This window comes from Notechis scutatus, chromosome 1 (genome assembly GCF_049901735.1).
Source record: "Notechis scutatus isolate UNSWTSFEM ecotype Mainland chromosome 1, rNotScu1.2, whole genome shotgun sequence".
Lineage (NCBI taxonomy): Eukaryota > Metazoa > Chordata > Lepidosauria > Squamata > Elapidae > Notechis > Notechis scutatus.
In genome coordinates, this window is record NC_142009.1 from 208,437,544 (window position 1) to 208,464,569 (window position 27,026).

The window sequence follows — 27,026 nt, forward strand, 5'->3', positions numbered from 1 at the left end:
TCTGTGCCATTTCAGAGAGGATTTTATACTTTCATAAATGGAAATACTGTTTGCAACAGGTGGCACTTAGCTATCTTTGGCTGATTCCCCTTACCTGGCAAACTAAAAAAAAGACTAAGAAGCTTTGTATGTGGTTAATAGTTGGAGGGGAAACTGTCGGACAGTTCCAGAGGACTAAGCTAAACTGGAATGGATAAAAATGGAAACCACTTCAAATTACTATCGAAAAATAACATTGGCATATTTATGTCTTATCGGGATTGGGATTGACTCTAGGGACCTTTTAATCTTCATTTTTTACATTTCATTTACAGAGATAATATCTATAACTGCACTATATCTATAGAGAACTATATATTGTATATAGCTATAGAAAATAAAACTTTTAAATAATGAAGCTCATACATATTATATATCAAACATCCCTCATAAAATGAGAGGATGCCTGGTAGAAATTAAATACACATTATGGTCAGAGTTTTACTAGTGCTGTATTTTCCATAAACAATATTTTAAAATATTATACCATTTTCCCCCCAGATGTTACTTTTAAAGAGTTTTCTTAGAGACATAACTTGAAGGAAATGTTTGCTTTGATAAAGTTTTAGAAATAGGGCTTTTTTTGTTTCTATTTTTATTTTTAAACGTCAAAAAGTTTAGTTCTACTTAACACAAGTAGATACATCTGCAGTGATTTATCAGTAGGGTATGAAGTACAACTTTCAAGTACTTTAATTCCGCCAGTTTGCATGTTACCTTTTATATTAATTAATTCTTTGTATATAATAGTATCAAAGTGCTTATCGTGACTTTTGATGAATGATAGAAGGAGAATATTTAAACTCAGCAGGTACCAGTAAAAATCATGCCATTTAAAAATATCTTCTTGATTTTTGCAGTCAAACCAAACTGCTAATTTGTAACTTCCCTGCTGGTAAACTACATCATACAAGCTTATATGCTCCTGGTGTGAATGAAAACTTAATTGGCTCCCAGTATCATAGCTTAAAAAACTGCAAAATGAAGGCTCCAACTTTTATGATGAGAGAACTTTTAATTTCTACTGTCCAGAAACTGTGTGAGAGCTAGTCAGCTGTTTTAGTTGTCATCTGTGCATTGCTGTGGACTTGAAAAAACAAAACAGAGAAAGCAAAGCCTACAGACAGTCTCCTTGATATTGAAACTGGAGGAGAAATCTGAACTCCCAACGTTTATTAGAAAATGGCTTAGAAGTTGGCCGTTCCTGTTTTAAATCTGCTAAAAACAGTGTCAAAAGCTCTCAGAATTACTCTGAGGTAAAATGGTGGCTTATAAAATTTATAGATGAATAAATAAAACACAAGTTAAAGCAGAAAGTCCAACTTTCAACAGGCACAGAATAAGAGAATCAGAGTAGGGCATTTGGGCAATTCCTGCTCAGTGTAGCAATCCAAATTAAGTCCTCCTTCCAAGTAGCTTGAAGATTGATATACTGTGGAACTGCTCTTAGCAACTTTCTTTGTAACATCCATGTAGAATTTGCCTTCTTGTAATTTTAATCCATTACTCTGTGATCTCCATTTTGGAAAAACAGCAAATAGAATCAAACTTTCACCTGAGTCACGTTTTTAGGGTTAGGTTTAATCCTAAGTCTCCTCACTCCGAGGAATGATAGTGAATGATACTTGAATATGAGGAAAACATTTTTTTCCCCACTGTGCAAGGTGCCCAAGTGAAGTCAACTAGTAATGATGGACAGACTCTTCTTTTCAATCCAAGTCTGCAAATTGGTCATCTTTTGATTCTAAAATTGATTTTAGAATCAATCAATATTAAGTTTCAGCTGAGTGTTTGTTACCTTTCCTCTGACTCTCTTTATAGTCTCCTTTCATGATCATAGAAAGACTCTGAATGCATTGATTACCATTGTTGCATCCATTTCGTTCTTAATTAGGATCCTGTTCTAACCACTTTGCCTAAAGCTAGGTCAGCACCAGGTAGAAAGCTTGTGTTTTCAAAGTGTTTAATTTGCCAATAAAGGGGTGTCTGGTTGCAGTTTTTATTTGTTTCCAGATTTCAAGCCACACTATTTTTGTCCTTCCAAAACAAGTCTTCTTGTACAGTCCTAAATATTTATAAGTTCTAAAAGGCTTTAAAATACCAGTAATCACCAGATATCAGAAAAAAGAAAACAATGTTTTGCACAAAGACTGGGTTAATGACCTACATTTGAATTTTAAAATTTTACATGCAGGAGATAGATACCTTCAGCAAGAATCTGCTGGGTATGCTATAAAACAGGGGTGTCCAACCTTTCACCTTCCCTGGGCCACATTAGAAGATGAAAATTTGGTTTGGGCCGCACATAATTAAATTAAATTATTAATTAAATTAAATTAAATTAAATTATTAAATTAAATTAAATTATTAAAATTAATAAAATAATAAAATAATAAAATAAAATAAAATTATTATTTATTATTAATTATTTATTAAAAATATTTTTATTTTATAATTTTCCGGCAAATTTTGTGGGGTGGGGGGAGGGGGAAAGAAAGCTCGCCCGCCTCGCGCCTACCTCTCCTCCTGCAAATGCAGCAGCGGTGGCGGCGGGGGCAGAAGCAGCAGCGGTGGCGGCGGGGCAGAAGCAGCAGCGGCGGAGGCGGCGGGGGCAAAAGCAGCAGTGGCGGCGGGGGGCAGAAGCGGCGGCGAGGGCAAAAGCAGCGGCAGCGGCGGGGGAGAAGCAGCGGCGGCAGCGGCGGGAGGGCAGAAGCAGCAGCGGCGGCAATAGCAGGAGGTGGCGGGGTGGGATTTTGGGGCTGCGGCTGCCCGCCTTTTCTGTTGCTCACCTCGCCCCGCCTCGCACCTACCTCTCCTCCTGCAAATGCAGCAGCGGTGGCGGCGGGGGCAGAAGCAGCAGCGGCGGCGGCGGGGGGCAGAAGCAGCAGCGGCGGTGGCGGGGCAGAAGCAGCAGCGGCGGCGGCAGCGGCGGCAACAGCAGGAGGTGGCGGGGCGGGACTTTTGGGCTGCGGCTGCCCACCTTTTCTGTTGCTCGCCTCGCCCCGCCTCGCACCTGCCTCTTTTCCTCCTCCTCGCTGGATCTTTCATGAAGGTTGGGGTGGGCGTTGGGCCGCATTACGAGGCGACCTGGGCCGCATGCGGCCCGTGGGCTGCGGGTTGGACAAGCCTGCTATAAAATATTGTATAGTGAAATATTTGGTGATCCAGTCAATTATCATTTTGTCCCTCCTAACAGCAATTCCAATGACTTTTCATACCACTCCACTTCCCATTCATCTTTCAATGCCTTCCTTATAGTCAATTAATATAGAATAGTGTTCACTGAACTATTTTGGGTTTCCCATCAGTCCCTCTGTCCATGTATGTATTTTTCTCCTACTTATATATTTCAATATGTTTCAATATTGAATACCTGCTGATACAAAAAATTGAAATTGATGTATACGCTCCAAATCATTTTCGCAGCTCCTACATGTACAAAAATCACATATTTTACCTGCAATCTTAGAAGGAATGGGGTCAAAGGTTTTCACAAGGTGTCGGTCTAGAAATTAGGAGATTGTGAATTACAGTCCCAACTTAGTCATGAAAGCCAGCTGGGTGTCTTTGGGCCAGTCACTCTCTCTAAGTCCAAGCCATCTCACAGGGTTGTTGAGGTGTTGTTGGGAAAATAAGAGGAAGGAGGTGACATTGGATTTGTTTAATGAATTAAAATAAGGCAAGATAAAAATCTAATAAAATATAAATGCATGCATGCTATGGACAGCACAGCAATATATAAATCAAATTAACAATGAAAACATATTCAAAAATTGAGGCTAAACCTCTGAAAATCACAAACCTTTGGTGATATCTCAAAGGTTCTCAAGACATCTACCTGTCAAAATAAAGAAATAACATTGTCCAAAGTCGGATTTCCCTAAATGACTGGCTATTCCTGGACTAGAGTACTTTTCAGTAGCACAAAATAATATTCACGTGTTGCACTTTGCAGATAAAATATACAATCTCTAAATGGAATAAATTGCATTTCAGTGTTGTTTTGTGTCTTTTAATAGCAGTTGATGGGGAAAGGATGTCTTTATACAGAGTGGATATGTATTTGAGGTAAAATTATTAAAAATTTATAGTACTGCACAATTAACATCTTACAACACTATGAGAGATAAATCTTAAAAGAATTTTACATGTACTTTGAAAGTCTAAAGTTAATCTTTGAAAGTGTGATTTTAAATCTAAATATTGATATCTAGTATGGCAAATTTAATTTTGTTTAAACTAAAAATAATTGGGTTTGTTAAATACTTTTTTTTATTCATAACCCTAAATCTCATCTTTTTTCCTAAAAAAAAATAAAAAATCAATGATTGGAATTCAAACTAGGTTCAGCATAAAAAAGTACATTTTAAAAAGATTTTCCAAATAAATGCCTGGCCTCTTTTTAGCCTGAATACATTTCCTTTCTAATTGCATAATATGCTATAAATCCTGCCTGCTGTTATGGAAGCAACAATTTATCAATAATAAGCTGGCAGTTTTTGCTCTATACCATGCAATTCTTCTCTTGGGCAGTAGATAGCACTCAAGCTATTTGTATATAGCAGGTGAAGGAATTGCGTACTGTTCATTTGCAGTTAGATTTCTATCAGTCACAGTTATTTGTTCTTAGCAAAACTAAGGACAGAATGTTATTGTAAATTGTTCTGGTAAAAGGAACACATTATCACATTTACCTTATATGATTTTACAGTCACTTTTTTCTATTACTGCTGAAATAGATTATTTCATTCATTATAGATTCAATTAATATACAAAATTGCAACAAGTTAAATCTGACAATTCAGAGGAAAAGTTTAGATAATGTATCATAGTATTAAGACTACACATAACACACACACACACACACACACACACACACAAAGTAGAGGTAATCCTCAGTTAATGACTGCAGTTGGGATGAGCAACTCAGGTGTTAAGCGACACAATCATAAATTGAAAAATCACCCGACTGCACCAACCCACAACAGCAGGTCTGGCAATTCTAGTTACAGTTGTTACATGAATTTGCACAGAGCTGGTATTCAGCAGGTTCTGACCAGTTCTGGAGAACCGGTAGTGGAAATTTTGAGTAGTCCTAAGAACCAGCAAATCCCACCTCTGACTGAAGATTTTACAGTATCCTTCCCCTGCCACTCCCACCAAGCCACGCCCACAGAACCAGTAGTAAAAAAAATTGAATCCCATCACTGAATTTGCATATGGTCATTACACACAATGTCACATGACCACAATTTGTGACTTCCTGCCAGCTGCCCCTGACTTTAGTTGTCAGAAACTAGCAGTGAAGCTTGCATATGGAGATCATATGGCCATAGGACACTGCAATATTGTAATTGTGAGCTTGTAATTGCAAAGTACCTGAATCCTGATCACCATGCATATGGGCTACAACTTTGAGGAGTGGCCATCAGTTTCCTCTTTAGTGCTGTTGTAACTTTGAATGGTCACCAAACAAGTGGTCACTAACTGAGGAACACCAACACCATAATCTCTCAATAGAGCCCCAAACTTGATAACTGATAATTAGAGTCTGAATAAGAAGGAACAAGATTGAGGAAAAAAATGTCACAATACACTCTGATTCCTGTTTTGGAAAGATTTGTGTCGTAACCACATTACCACATTAGTTTTCTTGGTTTCCTGTTGCCTCCTCCAAGCTGGGATGTCTTTTGGACTTCCAAGTGAAACCTAGGAATGGGAGGGGAAAGTCATTTTAAAGTTCTGCTGGGATGTTGCCATTTTAAAGCCACACAGAGAAATAAAAAGCTGCAAATCATGAGCCATTAAAAATGATAATACACTCTAACAGACAGGAAGCAGCAGGTGAAGCTAGGTGGAATCACATCCGATACGTGTACAATCAGCACAGGGGTTCCCCAAGGCTGTGTGCTTTCTCCACTTCTCTTCTCCCTATATACCAATGACTGCATCTCAAACGATCCATCTGTTAAAATACTGAAGTTTGCTGATGACACAACAGTGATTGGCCTCATTCGAGACAACGATGAATCTGCATACAGACAGGAGGTTCTACAACTTGCCTCGTGGTGTAACCGGAACAATCTGGAACTGAACACACTCAAAACCGTAGAAATGGTGGTAGACTTTAGGAAAAACCCTCCCATACTACCACCTCTTACAATACTAGACAACACAGTAGCAACAGTAGAGACCTTCAGATTTCTAGGTTCTACTATATCACATGATCTAAAATGGACACCTAACATCAAAAACGTTATCAAAAAAGCACAACAAAGAATGTTATTTCTGCGCCAACTCAGAAAGCTCAAACTGCCCCAGGAATTGCTGATACAGTTCTACAGAGGAATTATTGAGTCTATCATCTGCACCTCTATAACTGTCTGGTTTGGTTCTGCAACCCAAAAGGACAGACACAGACTTCAGAGGATAATTAGGACTGCAGAAAAAACAATTACTACCCACCTGCCTTCAATCAAGGGCCTGTATACTGCACAAGTCAAAAAGAGGACTGTGAAAATATTTACAGACCCTCACATCCCAGACATAAAGTGTTTCAACTCCTTCCCTCAAAGTGATGCTATAAAGACTGAGCACCAGAACAACTCGACACAAGGACAGTTTTTTCCCGAAAGCCATCACTCTGCTAAACAAATAATTCCCTCAACACTGTTCAACTATTACAAAGTCTGCATTACTATCACTGTTAATCTTCTCATCACTCCTTATCAGCCATTCCCTCCCACTTGTGACTGTATGATTGTAATTTTGTCGCTTGTATCCTTACAATTTATATTGACTGTTTCCTAGTATGATTTGATTGCTGATTGTACCCTATGACTATCATTAAGTGTTGTACATTATGATTCTCGACTCTTAACGAATGTATCTTTTCTTTTATGTATACTGAGAGTATTTACACCAAGACAAATTCCTTGTGTGTCCAATCACACTTGGCCAATAAAGTATTCTATTCTATTTTATTCTCTACCAGTGGAGAACATTTCAAATTCCTACAGTATAATGTGGAACTGGCAGGAGAGGAGAGGGGGAGAGAGGGGAAGTGGGAGGGGAGGGGAGAGGGAGAAGAGGGAGACTGAGGAGGAGAGGGGAGGGAGGGAGAGGAAGTAGGAGGGGAGAGGGGAGGGAGAAAGAGGAGGAGAAGAGGAGGAGGAGGAGGGGAGAGGAGAAGGGAAGAAAGTGGAGGGGAAGAAAAGGGAGGGGAGAGGGAGGGGAGCAGGAAAGGGAGAGAAAGAGGAAGTGCGGGGAAGGAACATAAAGCAATATATTTATGCATTTATTTATGTTTTATATTTGTATAGCCACCCATCTCACATGAAAGAGATTCTGGGGAATGAACAACTATTTAATCAATTAATATTTAACAACATTAACCATAACTATTATTAAACAATACTTTAACACTGATTCTCACGGATCAAAGAGACCAGGACACTTTGTCACATTGTTTTGCAAAATAATTCAATTCAATTTAGTTCTCCCTAATGGTTATTTTATCCTATACTTCACCTTTTCTCCTTCATTTCTCTTCCCTGTGCTATCATTTATTTAAACAAATTTCCCTCTTCAGAAGGTACGCATGCAATAATGGATTTATAATATTTCAAAATGGCATTGAACTCTCAGCAGTTTGTAAAACAAATCACTGCCTAGCCCATTTTGGGATTTTTTTTTTCCTGACTCTCATAGCATCCAACTCTGACTCTACCTACTTATAAAATATCTGAGGGTTTTTCTGTAACCATCTGATGAGGTGGGCATAATACACACAAGGTTACGTGAAAATAGCTTCGTTTACAAAAGGGCCATAGGATACTTTATTGTTGAAAGTGGATGGGTGGGGAGATGAATTATTTTAAGGTGTAGGTCACATTTTAATGGGGGGGGGGGGACAAAACCACAGAGCCTGTTATTGGATTTGTATTCCCCATTCATCCAAAGAGCTCAAAGTGCCATAGAAAATCTCTATTATTTCTTATTCATATGACGAGATGAAAAGTGGACTGACTATTATACCACACTATAATTGAAGGTGTTCATCGGTCATCTTGGACTCACAAATCTACTGCTGTGGTTGTTTCTGGATATGTTTTACATTTTTCTATTGTCCTCTATTGACAAGATTCATAAACACTTTGCTAGTAATTTGCAATATATATGAAAAAACCACTCAATTCCTCTATCAAAATGAAGCTAACATTTATTATTATGGGTCAAGGATAATTTCTTTTAAGTATCATCTCATGTATCAACAGCTACATACCTAATTTTCTCACAGCATATCTGAATCTTACATTTTTGTAATAATGGTCTAATGCAGCAGGATACCATGTGATAGCTACACTTTAGTCTTAATAGGTCTATTGCTATTCATGCCATTCTATTGATGCTATTTAGCTTTGGATTTGGATCTAGCTAATCTCCCCTTGCCCTTATTTATTTATAGACTATTATGTCTTCATATGGTCATATTTTGAGTTGTCACATGCTAGCAAAAATGTTTTAGATAGTGGAACTCATTTGATATTTAAACATCTATATAAACATCATATTGTAACATTTTTATTGTTGTATTGCATTGCTTTATTATACATGTAACTTTGGAAGGCCTTTATGACATAGATCTAGATTGCCTGAGAAACTGTCTCATCTGAATGGGATTGGACCGCCTTACTTGCTCCAGCAGAAGGACCCCATCAGCCAATGCTGAGGATCCCATGAGAGGACCCCTTTGTACTATGGCTTCTGCCCTTTGGAACATCATGTCCCTTGAGGTGAGATCTGTCCCCACTTTCTTGGACTTCTGAAAGGGCCTAAAAGTCTAGTTCTGTCAATTGTCCTAAAATTAGGAGAATATCCAATCTCAATCCTGTCTTTGTATTGGTCCTGTAGGAGATGTCCAGTCTGAGCCCAAGGAATGGGTCAAGTTCATCATCAGTTTTGAGTCCCTTCATACCCAAGAGATCTAAGTCCAGCCCACCTTGAATTTTGTTGTCCAATTTACTTTGACCATTAGTAGTTCAGATTCTTATTAGAATGCAATAATCCTGCATTCATTTGAACCGCCTTGGTTCCTGATTTATTGCATCTGACGGGTCCCTTTTATCTCGTTTTGATTAATTGTAATGTTTAATTCTTAATGCTGAAGGTTTTAATATGTATGTATGTATGTACAGTATGTATGTATGTATGTATTTATGTATATTTAGATGGCTGTAAGCCACCCAGAAATCACAAGGATGGAGAAGTCTTAACTACCATACAACAAATCATATATCTCACTGCAGTTATGATATAAAATCAGTATTCCATGAGTATTTCTTATTATCCATAGGTCCTAATAGGAAAAGTTCCAGTTTCATCTGAAAATTAATTTTTAAAACTCTGCACCAACATGCACATTTGTACCCAGTATCCACTTTTGCACAAATCTACCATGCACTATAAAAATGTCCCTTAATGTTTTTCATATTTCCAACCGTAATTAAACGTATCTTTATACAACCTGGACAATTTCTCTAGTGACATATTAGTATATGTGTATAACATTTTAAAAAGTTTTCCTTTAAATTTTAAGACAATGTGAATTTCAGACTTTTAACCACATTCTTCTATCCTGCTTCTTCTTCCATCCTTTCTCCTGCAAAAGCGCCACTATATTGAGTACCTCATCCAATCCTGATTCCATTCTCAGCATTGTTTCCACACTTTCAGAGGTATACATTCTGCCAATTTCCTAAATGGAAGTCAGTATTGTTAGGAATATAAGTCACCTAACAGGTATTTGGGTTAGAAATATATAAACCAGGATAAACATTTTAGTACTATATCTTTAAGGGAATGCAAGAGCATGCAATTGGGTGTGGTTTCTCAAACAGCCATAAGATGGAGCCAGAAACCTGGGTTGTTTAGTCTTAATCTCAGAAGAGAGTGTGTCTCCGTCTCTATTTCCTTCTGTTGGAAAGTATTGCCGTTGCTCCATTTTCTTCTAATTGACTGATATTACTGGATTTAATGTAAGTCTGATACTGAACTGTTTTTGACACTGGAATTTGATATTTGGATTATCCCTGGATTGAAAACTGACTGATTTAACTTGTGAATGACTTTGGACTGCTTATTTTGAACTTTGCTTAAACCTTTCTGGAAGTAAAAACCTACATTTACTGTACAGTGTATCTGTGTGCTCTGTGTGTATTATTCCAGCACTACTCTCTATACTTCTCCCTGTATGCGCTCATTCTCCTAACGGGGAATTACCTCAACAAGTATCTACACCTATACGGAGATTTCTGAAAATAATATATTACTTTTACAGGTACCTGGATTACTTTATGTGCTTCTCTACCTTATTGGCCTTCCTTTCCAAATGGTTTGTTCTTCTTATTCTTGTTTTTTTACAACTGTAAACTGTATGCTTTTATTTTCCACACATTACATAATTAATATTTTAAATTAACTTCCATAAAGTACAATTCTTTGCTTAGTCAGATTTTAAAAACCAAAATGTAATAATTTTAACCATACTCTTTAGTGAAGTTATACTTCATGGGAAAGAGTTGGTCTTTGAAAAAGCAGGACCAAAGCTTTTGAACTTTGGTATCAGGGAAGACTTTTGAGAGTCCTATGGAAAGTAAAGCAAACTAATGGATCATTGAGCAATTAATTCAGAGTTCTCATTCAAGGCACAAATAACTAGGCTCAATAATACTATATTTTAGATACAATAATTAAAGAAGGTAATATGGCTCTCTTGTGAAGTCCATAGTATTGGGAAAGAGAAGAAAAAGACTTCCAGAACAGATGTTGGGTGCACCATTAGAAGTCCCAAACTTTAAGTTGGAGACAAATCATCCTGGAAATGATATGCATGATATGTCTTAGTGGTACATAATCAATTTATCAATTCTTAGTAATGATAGCTTAATAAATTCCAGACATTTAAACTGAGGAGGTCTATAAGTTCTAGATAAGTTGGTCTTGCATCTTGCAATCCTGCTTATGTAATACTCTTTGAGGTAAGTTTTCTGATTAAGTGCTTCCTTTTTATTTGAATAGCTAATTCTAAAATATGGTACTCATGAATTAATTTTCACTTCTTTATACAAGTAGTTTGGAAGATTCCCCTCTTGTTCCAAATATTTTTAGTGTCTTTACAAAAGAATTCAACTATAGTCTCCAAAGGATTTACCAGGACACAGATATCACCTCCTGATAAATCAAAATTTACCTGTTTAGATTGGCACACTTTCCTGGGGAAGTGTGAATGGAGGATAGCCCTGAAGGAAAGAGAAAAAAATCTGTTGCCAAGGGTAATGATCAGATAAATGAGGCTTCAACCCAGTGGTTTACAAAATGGTTCACAGTTTCCCCCACCATTCACATGGAAATGAAAGAAAGAAGCAGGGAAGCACTTTCAGACTTGCAAGATTCTGTTCCTATAGCTGTTCTAATAAAATAGCCTTATGTCTATAGGGTGTCTATTTCTTAGGCCAGTCTATTTTACAGTGCTGATACCCAAGTAGAAATAGCCTACAGTGATCTCTGTTTTGGTAATTGTTAAGTCAGACAATAGGTATCTTTTCTCCACTTTTTGTGGAATACTTTTTCAAGAGAATTTTGCAAAGGTTTAAGTTTCAATGTTGTGTCTACAATATTGTGTTCATTTCCTTAGGATCTATTCTGATCCTAAGGAAGTGGCTACAATAGGATTTATTTCTCATTAAATGATAATTAGTTTTAATTCTGCTAATGATTTTATATTTTCCTTTGTACAATTGTTGAGAATTGTTTCCATGATTTAATTCCTCTTATGGTTATTTGATTAATAATGCATGAAAATATTTAAAGGCTATTAGAAAAGTTCATATAGCAAATACATAAATGAATTTTCAAGAAGCAAGTGACTAACCATATAGTGCCATTTGTTTATACATAATTTTGGTCCATTCTGAAAGGGTTATTAGGTTTTACATGTTAATTATAAAACAGCACGTTCTATAATAGCAATGCACATTCTTTTGTACAAACTAAGCCACACACTAGTATTTCTCCTTATAAGGAAATCTATACAACTGTAATTTTGTAATGTAGCCATTTGTAGAAGAACAGGCTTAGAATGATAGAATTAAGTCCATTATCAGCTCAGAGTTGTTATGTTCCCACAAACAGTCCAAGTCCAACCTTTTCTGAAATCTGTTGACCCAAATCTGGCACCAACTTTGCACCTGGCACCATCAGATCTGAGAAAATCAGGGTTCTGTACTTAGGATAGAAATCACTATATCCTTTGACTATTGTACTGCAATGGAAACTTACAGATTTCTTTGTTTTTAAAGATTCTGTTCAAGGAATGCCTTTCCTCATTGTTTTATGAACATTCTTATAAACACCTCTCCAGATAGAAATAACTCTTGTGTAATCTAGTTCCATTTTAATTCTCTTGTCCAAAGGATCATGATACATTTCCTTGCATAAACATTTTATGTTACTCCTCTGTTACTTCTCCCTATTTATGCAAGGAATAGAAAGCTATTAAGTCCTTTAGACATTAAAAAGGGGTCATAGAAATGAATTGTTGAAAAGAATAAATTGTAAATGATAAATGCTATGTTTAGAACAATTTCAGCACTTCTGTGAGACAGCATAAATTGACTGCATGCACTGGCAACTTAATCCACTCTAAGTTCTGGATTTAAAAGGATAACTGTGGAAGAAGGGCACAAAATACTGGTTTAAGTTCAGATTCCTTATACATTTATAAAAATGATTCTGCTAGATGTGGATTAAATGTAGAAAAGATTACATTCTAATTGAAGAACTAGATTGACATTCAACAAATATAAGAGCAATGAGGAGAAAGTAAGATACTTTCTGCAAAAACAAAATGAAACAAACCAGATTCTGATATAAATTGTATCTTCTGTGATAAATAATTCAACTCAGAATGCAGGTAAATAATCAATTGAACTTTTACTTATAAGAAAAAGAGTTAAACCGTGAACAAAATCTGGTAAGACAAGGAATAATAGATGAGAAGATGCAAGAAATCACTGAATAACCTGCATAATAGAAAATTGGGGGGGGGGGAACCCCACCTCTGGTAACTCTTGATACAAACATTTTATGGTTAAGCAATAAGAGCTTTGTAGATGCAATTAAAAAATAATTTATAGCCTATAGTTTCTGTTTGTACACTGCTTAGTTAAGTGAAGTTTTTATCCAGCTAAATACTGAACAAATAAATTGTAGACAAGGTTAGGTCTCTTCTGATCAAATAAACCTCATTTTATCACCTACCATTTTATAAAAGCTACTTGATAAATATTTATACTCCTATAAATGTTATACTTTTTATAATGTGGAAATTCTATAATAGGTTTTCAGTGAGTGGTGCATGCCTTGGGCTTTCCTTTTGAATGAAGTCAATAGAGTATTTCTGTCACTTGTAGTATTTACAAATGAACACAATCAGCACAGAGAAGGTGGACAGGTAGATGGAAAATGTACATTTCTAACAGAAATTACAAAATTCACAACCTCATTTTCTGATTCTTCCACAAGTAAATATCAGATGGCAATTAGTCCTGGTTTAGTAAAGCTCATATAAGCATGTATATTCAATGTAGACATAGATTTGCTATAGTTTGATCATTTCTACTACTACATTAAGCTTTATGATCCAGAATGAAGGAAGCAACTTATAAGTTTATAAAAATGCAGAAGGAGAGAATTATACACTGGAACCAGCCTTGGAGGAAGGAGAGCCACTGAAAAAACCATGCCTGCCACTCCTAAATCTCTACCAATTCAGAAGGATATCATAACTAAGTGTAATGAAGGCCATCGAATAATCAAGTGGGGTCAGGATGGATACAGCCCATTATCAAGTGCAATCAATGCTGCCTCAAAGCTGCATACAGAATGTGACTGAGAGAAATCCAGATTCCTCAAGGAGCTTTTGGAACTGCAAGTCTATGACTTTCCCAACAAGCTTTCCTAAAAAGAGAAAGTTGGAGACTGGGAAAAAAGTATCCAAAGCTTTTGAATTTAGTACTAATTTCTTGAAGAGAGGATGAACCATCACTTCCTCTAGAGGAAGCAGAAATATTCTGTCCTTCAAAGAAAACAATCACCATGACTTGAATTCAAATCCATCTCCTGATTAAATCTAAAACATAGAGTAGAACTCAAGAACCCATGTATCCTGTCCACTTTCTTAATACTTAAATAAATTTGGTATTTTTGTTATTGATTAGCATTTATTAGAAGTTATATAAAAAGCAATTGAACACAAACTGTCCTCATATTGCTACTAATATTAATTTGTAGTTTATTATATACAGGATATATAGTCACTGTAGGATAATCACAGTATGTTTTCTTAAGGAAATATTTAGAGGAAAATAGCAAGCCATTAACATTTAAGGAAAATTATTTAATAAATTTTCTATAGGACCTGACTTTTGATAGCTTCTATATTTATTTCCAACTGTCCGTTTCAAACATACCTACATCTAAGTACAATATATGTGAAGTTATTAATGCAATTCATTAGATCTGTTTCTCACCTTTCTTCAAGATGGCTTTCATGGAAATCTCCCGTGAAATTTATCCAACATTTATCCAACCTATCTTTATGAGATAGGTTGGGATGCAAGTGAGCGTTCCAACATAATCCAGTAACTTGAGAAGGATTTAAATTCGGAACTCTTTGATCCAAGTCTACTATCTTAATCATTAAACTACAGTGGAATGTATAAAAAATGGAAAACACAAGTCCCATCCAACATGAGTCCATCGTGGTATAAGAACTTATTTTAGAAGATTTCAGCTTATCCTGTCTAAAAATGCCAGAATGAAGACTTGTCTAAGACTACACAAGACATTGTTCTTAAAACAACACAGTGGTTCTCAGAACAAGACAAAGTTTCCATGTTAACTAGATGAGTGGAAAAGTCACAACCCATCAAACTATGCTGGACGTTAGAAAAATGGATGGAAACAGTTGTACTTTGCAGTTATCTCACCAAACAAGAGAATGGGCATGATTGACATGATCTACCTCAATTTGTCTGGAGCGCAAACCTGGTCTGGCCAAATAAATTTTGAATTGGATAGGTAAGCATATGTAAAATGTATGAATGATGCTTTTAATTCAGAAAGCATGAACAATAGCAATTGTTTATTGTATTTGTTTATTTCATTAGCATTTGTTTCCATGTAACTTGAGTCTCTGAATAAATAAGAATTAACAACTTTGGAAGTGTTATAAAGGTTCTCTATGTGACAGTGCTATGGTAATACAGTCTGTCTCACTTCTCCAAAATGACAGACGGTGTGTTATTATAAAAATTGCTGTCTAACACATCCTTGAAAAGAAAAGATGGAAAGAAAAAAAAGCCACGCTCTTTTATGATCTATTAATAAAATGGAACTTGCTAAGGTAAACTTGTCTGGCCAGTCTGTTCTATTTCATCAGCTCTTATAGCAATCAGGTTTTCTTTCTTTGAGAACTGAGACATGTATACGTATGTCCATTTCATTACGTATGTGGCTTGATGGGCATGGCAGGGGAAGGATACTATAAAATCTCAATTCTCTCTCCGCCCCACTAACCTGCTTTCCAGCTCTGTTCTCCTGTGCAGGACAACAAAAGAAGACCCAGCTGATCAGCTGGGACTCGGGAGGCAGATGAAGGTGGAGAATAGATGGGGGCGGAGCCAGTCATAGGCGGTATTTGCCAGTTCTCTGAACTACTCAAATTTTCCGCTACCGGTTCTCCAGAACTGGTCAGAACCTGCTGAATACCACCTCTGGTCCATTTGCATCAAACCCATAACATAGCTGTCAAAAACAAAGTTAACATGATAGTTAAAATAAGCTATGCTGTTTTGGATTCTGGAGAAGGATTCTTCCTACAATAGCGTTAACTCTCGTTGTAATAATATATCCCACAGCATGGTCCAAGAGGCCTTGCTGAGTTAAGTCAGAGCGAGTCCAAATTCTACAAGAGACGCTGAGAAAATTAGAAGGACAAAGTGTTCCATTTAAACCACCTTTTCCATTTCTAGTTATATATGATCTTAGCACTTTATATTTTTCTGCCTCCCTGGGTTGCTCACAGGTAGTATGAGGCAGGGAAACAACCTGCTATAAAAAGGCACATAAAAGTCTTGAAACACACACAACCTCATTATCTGACACTACTCCTTACATATGGAGTATCTTGTGCATAGGGGATAATAAATGATACGTTTTCTATTTTGGTAATAGGACCAAAATAGAAAATGTATTAGATTGGATATTAACCCTAACTCATTCCCACACCCAAAACAGCAAAATGGGACATATTTATTATATAGAAATCTTTTCCTTCCATATTCTCTGAGAAATAAGTCCCAATGTATTTAATAGATTTGTCAGAGGCATGCAATGCATGAAGCTTTAATCCTTTTCTTAAGGAAAACAGTCATTCTGTACAGCATTACCAGTATAATCCTTTATATTTTCACATGTCATGCCAACATGAGCAGCACTTTCTGAGAGATGTCTCAGCAGCACACACTGATATCAAATAGAGCCGAGGAGCAGCAGGTGACGGAAAGAATGTGTTTTAAATAATAATTACAATGTTTTCTGACTTCAAATAACTTCAAATGACTTCAATGGATATACTGCACCAAGAATGAGTTTTTCTCTCTTCGCTCTGTGGCCAATAATTCCTATGACCTTGGCCTTAAGGAAGGAGGAAAAGACATTTGAAGAGACACAGGAAAAGCCACAATGGCCACTCCTTGCAGTTACCTGTATACTATTAAAATTCTTGTGTCTTTTTGATGCTTTGCAACTTTCAACTGGGAAAAATGCTGCCTTGTCGAGCAAAGCTTTGCCAATAAAAGGTACCTCAAGGTACCTTATAGAATGTCCATTAGGCTTGAGGAAATGAAATGTGGGGATTTTTTTTTTTTTTTTGCTATTTTAGCTCACTCTGCTGCTATTGTTCAGTGTCACTTCCACAGTGCCTCAGGAAGCAGTGATATGATCCTCATTTTCAACATTCTATGGTAGCTTCCCATAAGTCAATAAGAAACTAGGAAGGAACTGATGTAATTGCTGATTTTCCTACACTTCCTGCCACCTTCTCACCGGCAAAGTCTTTGTCTCAAGGAAGCTTGCAGGAAGAACGTCAATGGAGATATGGCCCAGTCCCTCTGCACTCAGTCCTCATTGCCTACTTGACACTTCCTTCACTCTTTCTCCCACCTAGCAGCAGCCATTTACCTGCATGCTGGGAAGTGAAGGGGAGGGAAGGGGAGGAGGGGGGGGAGGAAGAGGAAGGAAGAAAAGGGGGGGATGAAGAGAGGGAAACAGAAAGGAACATTTCTGATGTTCACTGCCAGCTTCCCACAGTAGGAAAGCCAACAGGAAGAGTCATGGTCATTCTGTTTCCTTGTTTAGGTAAAGAAATACCTCTGAAACGAACATGGGTCACGGGTTGTGTACTACATTCTAAAAGAGAAAAGATTGATTATGCATGACCAGTATGTCCTTGTTCAAGGAGGCAGTCATACTTTATTGAAAAGGGCCAACAGGTCCTATGCTTAATTTTGCAAAACCCACAATGATGGGTGTGTCTCGAGTATTGATCAACAACGGTAGTAGTTGCTTCCTGCATCTAATCTTGAGGCTCCATTGGGAAAACAAGATGTTGGTTGCCCCCACCCCCACCCCCACCCAACATTGTAACTTGCCTACAGGCTATCTTATTGTCTCCTTAAGGCAAGAATCTCCATATAGTAGACTTCAGTCTACCAGACTCTTTGCACATGACTCAAAGGGGTGTACAAAAACATCAGACCCCTAATAGTTTCACTCTAGGAGCAATTCTTGCTCTCAGCAATAATGCTGAAATGAAGAAAGTGCGGAGTTACCAAAAGCAAATCTTGTGAGCCACGTTCAGCTTTGACGTTGAAACGTCCAGGCTTAAAACTCTGCCGTGCATTTCTGTCCTTTGAATGTGTACATCTTAACCGTCTACTGGGAAAAAAAAAAAGTAATGAAGCGCCTGAGGGTAGGCAATTCTGCTTTAAACTGAGCTAGGGAATTCAATTATATTTCCAAGGTGCCCAGAGCCACTTTTCTCAAGTCTTGAGTCCGCCCATCCCAGGGAAGGCTGCCGAGCGCAGTCCACAGTCAGGGGGCAAAGCTTCCTCACACGCTTCCAAAGCATTCGCCGAAGATGGACCAGTCAGACCCAGTTGTGGTTCCTCGCCGCATTTTCCCGCCAAGGGCGAACGACCCTCCCACCTACCTTCTCCTTCCCTCTCCGAGAGAGAGAGAGAGAGAGAGAGAGAGAGAGGGAGGGAGGGAGGGGAGAGAAAAAGAGAGACCACGGAGCTGCCCGGCGCTCACCGCGGCATTGCGCGCGACTCCCTTTCCCTCCCTCCTGCCCTCGCCCGCCTCCCCACGGGGATCTTCCCAAGCTTTCGCGTTTATAATCCAGACAACCTGCACGCCGCGTCTTTCCTAGCTCTGCCTCCCTCCCGCTCCCCACTCAGCCAGACAGCCAGCTCACCCACCCACCCCTCCTCTCCAGGGACGCCAGCGCGAAAGAAAGTCGCACCCCAGCACCGCCTGACTGCGGTGGAGGAGCGAGTTCGACAGAACGGTCGCTTGGGAGAGTGCGCGGTGTTCTTTTCTGGCCGGGCCGCCCGGCTTGTCGCTCGCTCGTCCGCTCCCACAAAGCCTTTTCCTCGCTTTGCGGGCGGGCGCGCGCGCGTGTGCGGGGCAGATTCCCGAAAGCGGGCGCAAAACAGGAGGCTGCTGCGTCGTCCTCGGTCGTCGTGGAATGTCCCTGCGCTCTCCACCCTGCCTTTCGAAGTGGAGATGAGCCACAGCCAAGGCAAAGGACGCCTCTCTTAAAAGACTCCGGAGCCAGGATGATGGTGCACCTGCGGCAGCCTTTCCCTCTGGTTGTGGTGGCGCAGAGTTTCTTCCTCCCGCTCGTAAGTCCACTTTGCCCGGGGGGCGACTCCCCTCTTCCTCCCCCCCCCCGTTTCCCTCTTCGTTTCGGCAGCATCTGCAGAGGCTGCGAAGCGACGGCGTCCGGATTTTGCGGGTTGGGGGGGGGGTGTCCGGATTTTGCGGTCGCCTCTTTTACTTTCTTTTACCTTGCCGTTGGATGCGAGTTTATAGGCGTTCCGCGTTAAACTTTGCTACCCGGTGTAGTTGAGTGTTAAAAGGCGAGGGCTTTGCCCCGAGAACAGGTCTCGCGGCTGCCCGGCTCTTGCTGATCTCCCGCCTTTTCCCCTCGCCGCGAGGGAGCCGGGCTCGCCCGGTCCGGGAGGTTCGGCGGGGTGGCGGGAGCCCGGGGCTGAAAACTTTATTCGATGGCCATGGAGGAGCCGCCCGTTCTTGAGCCGGATTTGGGGGTGGGGGGAGAGGGTGTCTCTGAATACAGCGGGCCTTTTCGGTTCGGGAACCGGGCGGTGTGATTCCTGAGGCTGCGTGTGAGGGGAAATCAGGGGGTAGCCCTAGCCGCCTTTCCTCCGAGGGAAGCTCTGGCTTTTGAAGGAGACAAAACGGGGGTCCCTTCCGCGTTTTTCACTGGGAGCCCCGGAGAAGCACCTGCGTTGTCCGTCCACTGAATACAGTCCGAGGTTGGGTCTAAAGGTTTAGAATGGAGGAGCATTCAAGACTGAATTACTGTCACTGGAGGCAGGATTTTGAAATTTGGATAGGAGATGACCAACTTTTTATTTTTCAATTATCTCGATAAGTAATGGTTTCCCGGGCAGGAACTTGCGATTTTCTTTGCCCAATGCTCAGATTGATAGGAGTTAGTTTCTTTCTTGACTGAATGATCTGTAGTGACATCTCTTTAATACACAGGAGATCTCTGGGGTGATATATCTAGTACAGAAAATCTAGGCATTTGGTGATTATGAAGGAAAATTTTGAAAAGTGTTCATATACACAACCACTTTATAATAGAAGAATCTTAAGGGCTAAAGACAGCTGGACTTTTTAAAGTTCAGCCTAGAAATAACTGATATAGACACTATATTGTTTCCTTTGATATAAGATTTACTGTAAACTTGAACTTTGTTTGATTTTAGTTAATTGTTTGGATATTAAAGCATCCTTGTATAATTGATACTCATGCAAATAGGTGCAACGTGTATTTATAATGATGTGACTGAGTTTAATTGGCTTTTAGTGTTTTTAGGAAACAGGTTTGGGTGGAAGTAAACCACTTTTTTATAACCCAGTCAGGCTAAAGGGTTTAGATTGTAGTCTAAAATAAAGAGAAAAAAAACTTTATAATTAAGGTATAGAATCCTGAAGGTGGCTGTAGCATTATACTTTAGAGAACAAATAAAAAAAACTTTTAATGTTAAATATATGGCATACTGAGTCAAAAGAAGAAAAAGCACTGAAATATCCACCCCCTTTTTCCTAAAGAAAAGCATTAAAAAGTTGTATTGCAATTAAATATTTTGCTTTAAAAAGAATCAATGTCCCATTTCAGAAAAATGTTAACTGCTTGCGCATAGCAAGGATGCAAAGTTTTATTTTCATCCCAGCTGTATGCAACCTGAAATGGTATGTGTATGGGAGTTTGTGTTACTGTAGTCAATAATGGAATATGTAATAAACCTTGAAGGGATTAAATAGCCTTCTTAAGAGCTGATTCTAATATTACAGTAGGAGTTGATTGATTAGTTTTTGAAAAAGCTTATTTCAAATTCTAATCCTTTTCTAAGACTGTGCTGGTCTTGTAAGATTGTGAGTCTTTTTCTTTCTTTTGCTTTGGTGTTTTATCAGAGCAATGAAATGGAAAGCTGCAGCCTTGAGATAAGGCACATACTTTCTTCCACAGTGGTTTTCTTTAAAAAAAAAAAAAAACCAATAAAACCTGGGTGAAGGCTTAGAATAGTTTCCAGCTAAACATCACACAGTGGTTAAGGATATGAATGGGAAATAGTGAATGAAGCAGGAAAATGAAATTTCCCTGCAAAAAATCCAGTGGATACATTAGGGACTGATTAAAATTTCTAGCGGGCATTGGTTTTATTTCACATATGATTGAAGCAGTAATATTTTACTGCTTTACATCCTTTGCCTTGCATATGAGTGGTACATTGAAGGATCAAAACATCTAAAATAGAGAAAACTGTCTTCAGGTGGTACTATGTATAAACTATTCATTAGAACTCGTTCATTTTTATGTTTAGGTAATTTGAATCTCACTGAGGAGCATCCTTTTCTTGTGCACTTTAGGAATTAAGTTCTAATAAACTCTGTACATCTAGTCTCAAGTAAATGAATGTAGGATTATGTTGTTCTACTCTACCATGAGTTAGCTGTAGTAAATATATTAGATATCTTTGAATATAGTGAAAATATTGTATTGTCAGATATTGCATGGATTTTGGCAACTCTGTTAAAACAATGCACTGTTTTTCCTCAGATTTTTCTATGATTAAATATCTTCCAAATATTGTCAGTATTCAAAGATGTTGTGAAAACTGGCAAATATAAACATAAGAAAATAGCCTGCACATGCTGACCAGCATTATCTTAATGAAATAAATGCTATTTAAATAGTAAACTGAAATGTACTTTATAAATATGATTAAGACTTCTATCAGTAATCATCAAGTGCAGAATTAAAGAATGTAGTATTTAATGTAGTATTTTATAGTCAGTAGAACAAATCAAAATCCCATTTTGTGCATTCTATTTAAATTTGGAATCCTGATTGCTGATTTAACATACCCTGATTTTTTTTTACCATAATTAAATGGCAGTCTTATGATCCCTTACTAAACATTAGCCCTGGTAGTAATTAATTCTGAAGAAACAAGAAACTTTTAAAGAAATCTACATCATATTATGTTGTTGATGTGTCTAAAATACAGAGGGTATATTTAAAATAGATAGTAAAACATATGCTACAAATTGAATGGAAAAATAAAATTGTACATCTTGCATTTTTCCTGTATGCTGTGAATAGCCACCAAAAGGTATTTTTTTTCATATAAACCACCATTAGCTAATATGGTAGTCAATATATGCTAAAACCATGTCATGTCAATAAATAGTAATAAATATTACCTAAATAGTGACAGAAAGAGAAGGTTTGTCCAGAATTAATGTCAGTGACTACTATTTTTTAAATCTAATAGTCATTACATTTTCTCTTGTAACGAATTGTTCAGTGACATGTTAGTAACTAGAACACAGGAGCAAGAGAACTGAAGTCACTATCGAGAGGAAAATGTCTTATAAAGGAGATTTTTATGACCCATTTTACAGTTCTGTTGAAATTGAATCAAGCATGTTTATCATTTTCATAAAAACACATTATTTTCCTAGTATCCCATTTTCCTACGTATTGTATTTACAAATAAAAAAAAATATACAAGTGCATATTTCAGAAAAGTTAATATTGCAAAATGAACTTTAAATAAAGGTTTCTGTTTTCTAAAAATTGCAAGAACAACATTATATGCTAATTTTTATTTTTCTGTTCAGAGTATATTTTGTTATTAAAAAAATGAATATCAACACAGTTACAATGAATACAGTTCATTATACTGTTAAGTAGGACCACTAACACATTTAAAATCTTTATTTCATAAAGCTGTGAAAAAGAAACTTATATGTTCTTAATTATGCAGTTCATGGAATGGAACTGCTGATATCTCTATAAGATGTAAATGTAATTTGGAAATAAGTATCACTTTTCTTTGTCTTAAGTCTTTTATATAATGGGAAGGAAAGGAGGCTTTGTAAACATTAACATAGTAAATATGCTACTTACTGGTCTCATTTATATTTTATTTGATATTTTGTAATTAAAAACTATTTATGTTTCAGTTTTGATTTAAAATGCCCAAGATTGATTAAAAAAATTAGTTTTCTTGTTGTAAATGTAGTTTAGGGTGCTTTATTATTCAGGTATTTTTTATCCATACCCAAATATATGCATACATTCATGCAAGAAACACCATTTTATAAAAGGAAACTTAGATGTCTCATGTACAAAAGATAGGCCCAGTATTAACCAAGAACATTTTAAAATAGAATATGAAGAAAGTGTTACCTAAATATGGACAATATATTTAATTGTGTTATTAAGCACTTCTGAGGTATTAATATTATGAAGATATTGTGAAGAATTAGAAGGAAGTGTATTTAAAATAGAATTTGACAATTAGTATGTACAACAATTCAAAATGCAGTTTTCTGTTCCTAGTCAATTCTCTTAGTCTGTTGCCATCTCTTCTTGTTCCATGACTGTACACAGCACTTCTATGTTGTAATAATCTGCAATTATCCTCCCCAGTTATCACCAGATAGGAATTGCGCTATTAGTGCTAATGGAAACTGGTATTTGTCTTGTATGAAAGAGCTAAAATATTTTAACAATGACAAACAGATTACAAAAAAGAAGATTTCTAACATTCTTCCTTAGAAATAATAGAAAGAAGTCTACTTCCCATTCTTTTGGTCCCAGGTTTAGTCAAATCTCATTGTGCCAATGCTAAGTGAATACTGCTGTTTAACATCTTCATTTGTAGGCCTAAATTTTCCTCCTTACTGATTTAATGCCACTATGACAGATATGTAGATGTTTGTTAACCATACATTATTTACAATAAAAAAGTCAACACTCTAAAAAAGAGAGATGGAAAGTGTATCTTTTATTACTCTTGACAGTATTAAAAAGAAAACCTGACTACTAAAAGGAAAAAAAAATAGTACCATATAGAGAATCCTTGACAGAGATGATGGTGGGAGAGCTGCCTACAAATTAGAATAAAGTCAGAACTTGCACAAAAATATAATTTACAGTGTCATTAGCTATCCGGAGGAATTCTCTCAGGTAAAAGAAGACACTGATGAATTCTCCCAATACCCACCAAATCAAATCTTTCAGAAGAGAAATGATCAAACTGATATTTGCCAGCACCAGCAGCAACTACTGCTCTGTAGCTGGATGCTACACATAGTAAAATCTGTAAATTACGGGTTAGTTAGGACTTGGAGCTCTTTTTCTTCTTGTCACGGCTGGGAGCAACAAGGCATGTCTGGAGATGTCAGACAGGCTACAATGCATTTTTTTTAAAAAATAAAACTCCAGAAACATATGGGAAATTAGGGTCAAGGAAATTGGAAGAAAAGCATACTTTTCCTGCAATATAACTGGCATCCTTGTGTAAACTGCTTTAGACAGACTTCTGAAAAAGTGAAAAACTACGAACTGGTTAAAGATGTGGAAGTGCCTATATGTGAGAAAGTATAAAGCCACATAATATAAGCTAAACACTATTTATTCATAGAATGTAAATCTTAGTTCCAATTTCTTAACCATCACCCACATTGCCTCTCTATGGCACACCAATGATTTCAACTTGAAAAACAGGAAGACTATATGGAAAAGAAATGAAAGAAAGAAAATGAGACTTGTGGGGGTTTTTTTGTTCGTTTTTGGTGAAACTAAGGAAAAGGGGAAGGATCTAACAGACCTATATGAGGTGGCGTTGTCTTCATTGCAATTGATGAATACAGGTAGTCCTCAACTTATGATAGCAATTGAGCCCAATGTTTATGTTACTAAGTGAGAAACTTATTAAGTAAGCTTTGCCCCATTTTACAACTTTTCTTGCCCCATTTGTTAAGTGAATCACTGCAATTGTTAAATTAGTAACACGGTTCTTAAGTGAACCTGACTTTGCTTGTCAGAAGATTGCGAAAGGTGATCACATGACCTGGGACACTGCAACCGTCATAAATGTGAATCAGTTGTCAAGCATCCAAATGTAAATCACGTGACCATGGGGATGCTGCAGTGATCATAAGTGTGAAAAATGGTCATAAGTCACTTTTTTCAGTGCCATTGTAACTTCAAATGGTCACTAAGTGAATGAGGACTATCTATATGCTGTACATAGGGAACTGTAAGTTTAATTATGACTAGAAGCCTAAAATGCATATCCGACTTTTGCAGTACTGTGTGAAACTAGAAATTTGTATTGTGGTAATAATTGCATGTTAAGCTCCAGTGAGTGATGATAAAAAATTGGAGACAAGTGGTGGGTTTTTTGTTTTTTTTTAGGGAATGGGGATGTTGCATGATTTTGCATTAATGCAATTTAGGGGGAAACTTTATGAAATAATAAGAATGGATGGGTAGGGATGAATTCATAGAATACAGAAAATGTCATTGGGTTATTTGATGATGCAAGAATGAAAGAAAATGATGATTGGTTATTATTTGAGGAAAAATGTTCAAGCATAAGTTTTTCTTTAATACAAATATTAAATAAATGGATGTAAAAGCATGATTAAGTTATTGTGAAAAACGGAGTTACAGTATTTAGAACAGGATACAAGGGTAATCAGAAGTTAAGAGAGTGGAGAAATAAAAGCAAATACTAAAGAAAGAAACTCCAGAAGATTGAATGGAATTAAAAATAAGAAAGATGAAAAGATCTGGGAAACTGAAGTGAGGAAGTGATGAAGGGACAATTTTAGAGATTTATATGGGAATTTTAACAATGTGTCAAAAATAGAACTGAAATAAATGCTACAAATGTTAGTGCTAAAATTAAAAAAATAAGGTAATTCTAGGGAATACTGAAAAATGGTAATGGTGTGGATAGAGACAGTGTAACTAGAGAAATTTTAAAATAGATGCAAATTCATGGAAAATAATATCACATGTTTATAACTTTTGGGGTTTTTTGTACCCACTTAGACTCACTGTTATGAGATAGGCAGCTATATGAATTGCATCAATAAATAAACAAATCTCTCTATAAAGAATACATTTCTACTTGACAATTGGAAAAATGCCTTTACTGACCTCTTATATAAGATGAAAAGTAATAAAAGAGCAAAATGTGTATTGAGATTAGTTTGTTAAATGTGTTTGAGAGGTGTTTGGCATAATGCTGACCAAAATTGTACAAGAAATTATTGTGAACAATATTTGGTAAATGTAGTATGACTTTATGTCAAGCAGGAGATATGTGGAGCTGAGTTTTTGCTGGTCAGCAGATCATTGAATGAATAAGTGGGAAACTGTTTTCTGATGTTTGTTCGTTTAGAGAAGTTTATGATAAAATGTGATAAAATAAATAATGGAGTATGTAATATTTTTCATGTGGTTGAAAGTTAGTTGCTGAATATGATAAGCAGGCTTATGATGGAAATTGGGAGTGCATAAAAACGGAATGTTTAGCAAAAGGTTCAGCACTCTGCAGTAAAAAATGTGGTATGCCCTGTTATTGTTTACAGATACTTCTCCACTTATGAGTAACCATTAGACATTGCAACAATGCTGTAAAAATGGACTTACCACCTGTACTCAAAGTTACTTAAGTTGCAGTGCCTTCATATGGTCATGTGATCCAAATTGAGGTGCTGGGCAGACCACTTACACTTACATCCACAAATCCATCTCTTGAAATCACTTGAATGAAGCCAATTTTCTATCGCTACAACATTGCCTATTGATCAAGGGTTCCAGGACTTCTTTTTGTTAACTAACAAGTTCCACAGCTTGACAGTGAGGCCTTAGCCCAAAGACGACATAGTAAGATCCAGTTGAGTCTAATTCTTTATTTGCTTACACCAGATAGAATCTTGCCAGACTAAAGCTATAACTTTTAAAGTTAATAGATATCTCCTGGGAGATTCCAGAGTGTGGCTATTATGAACCTTTTCCTCCCTCCCTCCTCCATCCAGTTCAGGACTGTGTTTTCTCTTGTCTTGGCTTCCTCTTAGGAATGTGCTGCCTCTTCTCTAAGAAACTGCAGGGTTATTTGCCAACATCTCCCCCTTGCCAACTATGGCTGCCTCGGTGAAATGCTGTCTAATGGTTTCTTTATTCCTTATTATTATCTGCAGTTCACTACAGATTTCATACTCACAAGACCATCTGCTAAGAA

At 37.2% G+C, this 27,026-nt stretch overlaps 1 protein-coding gene across 1 annotated transcript in view; it reads left to right on the plus strand.

The window, feature by feature from the left end:
• Positions 1-18,546: 18,546 nt before the first annotated feature.
• The window catches only part of NXPH2 (neurexophilin 2), a 42,210-nt gene continuing 33,730 nt past the window's right edge, over positions 18,547-27,026 (plus strand). The window contains exon 1 of the mRNA XM_087950094.1: positions 18,547-19,067. Within this exon, the coding sequence (XP_087806220.1) occupies positions 19,002-19,067 (66 nt within the window). The 5' untranslated portion in view covers positions 18,547-19,001. The remainder of the gene's footprint in view (positions 19,068-27,026) is intronic.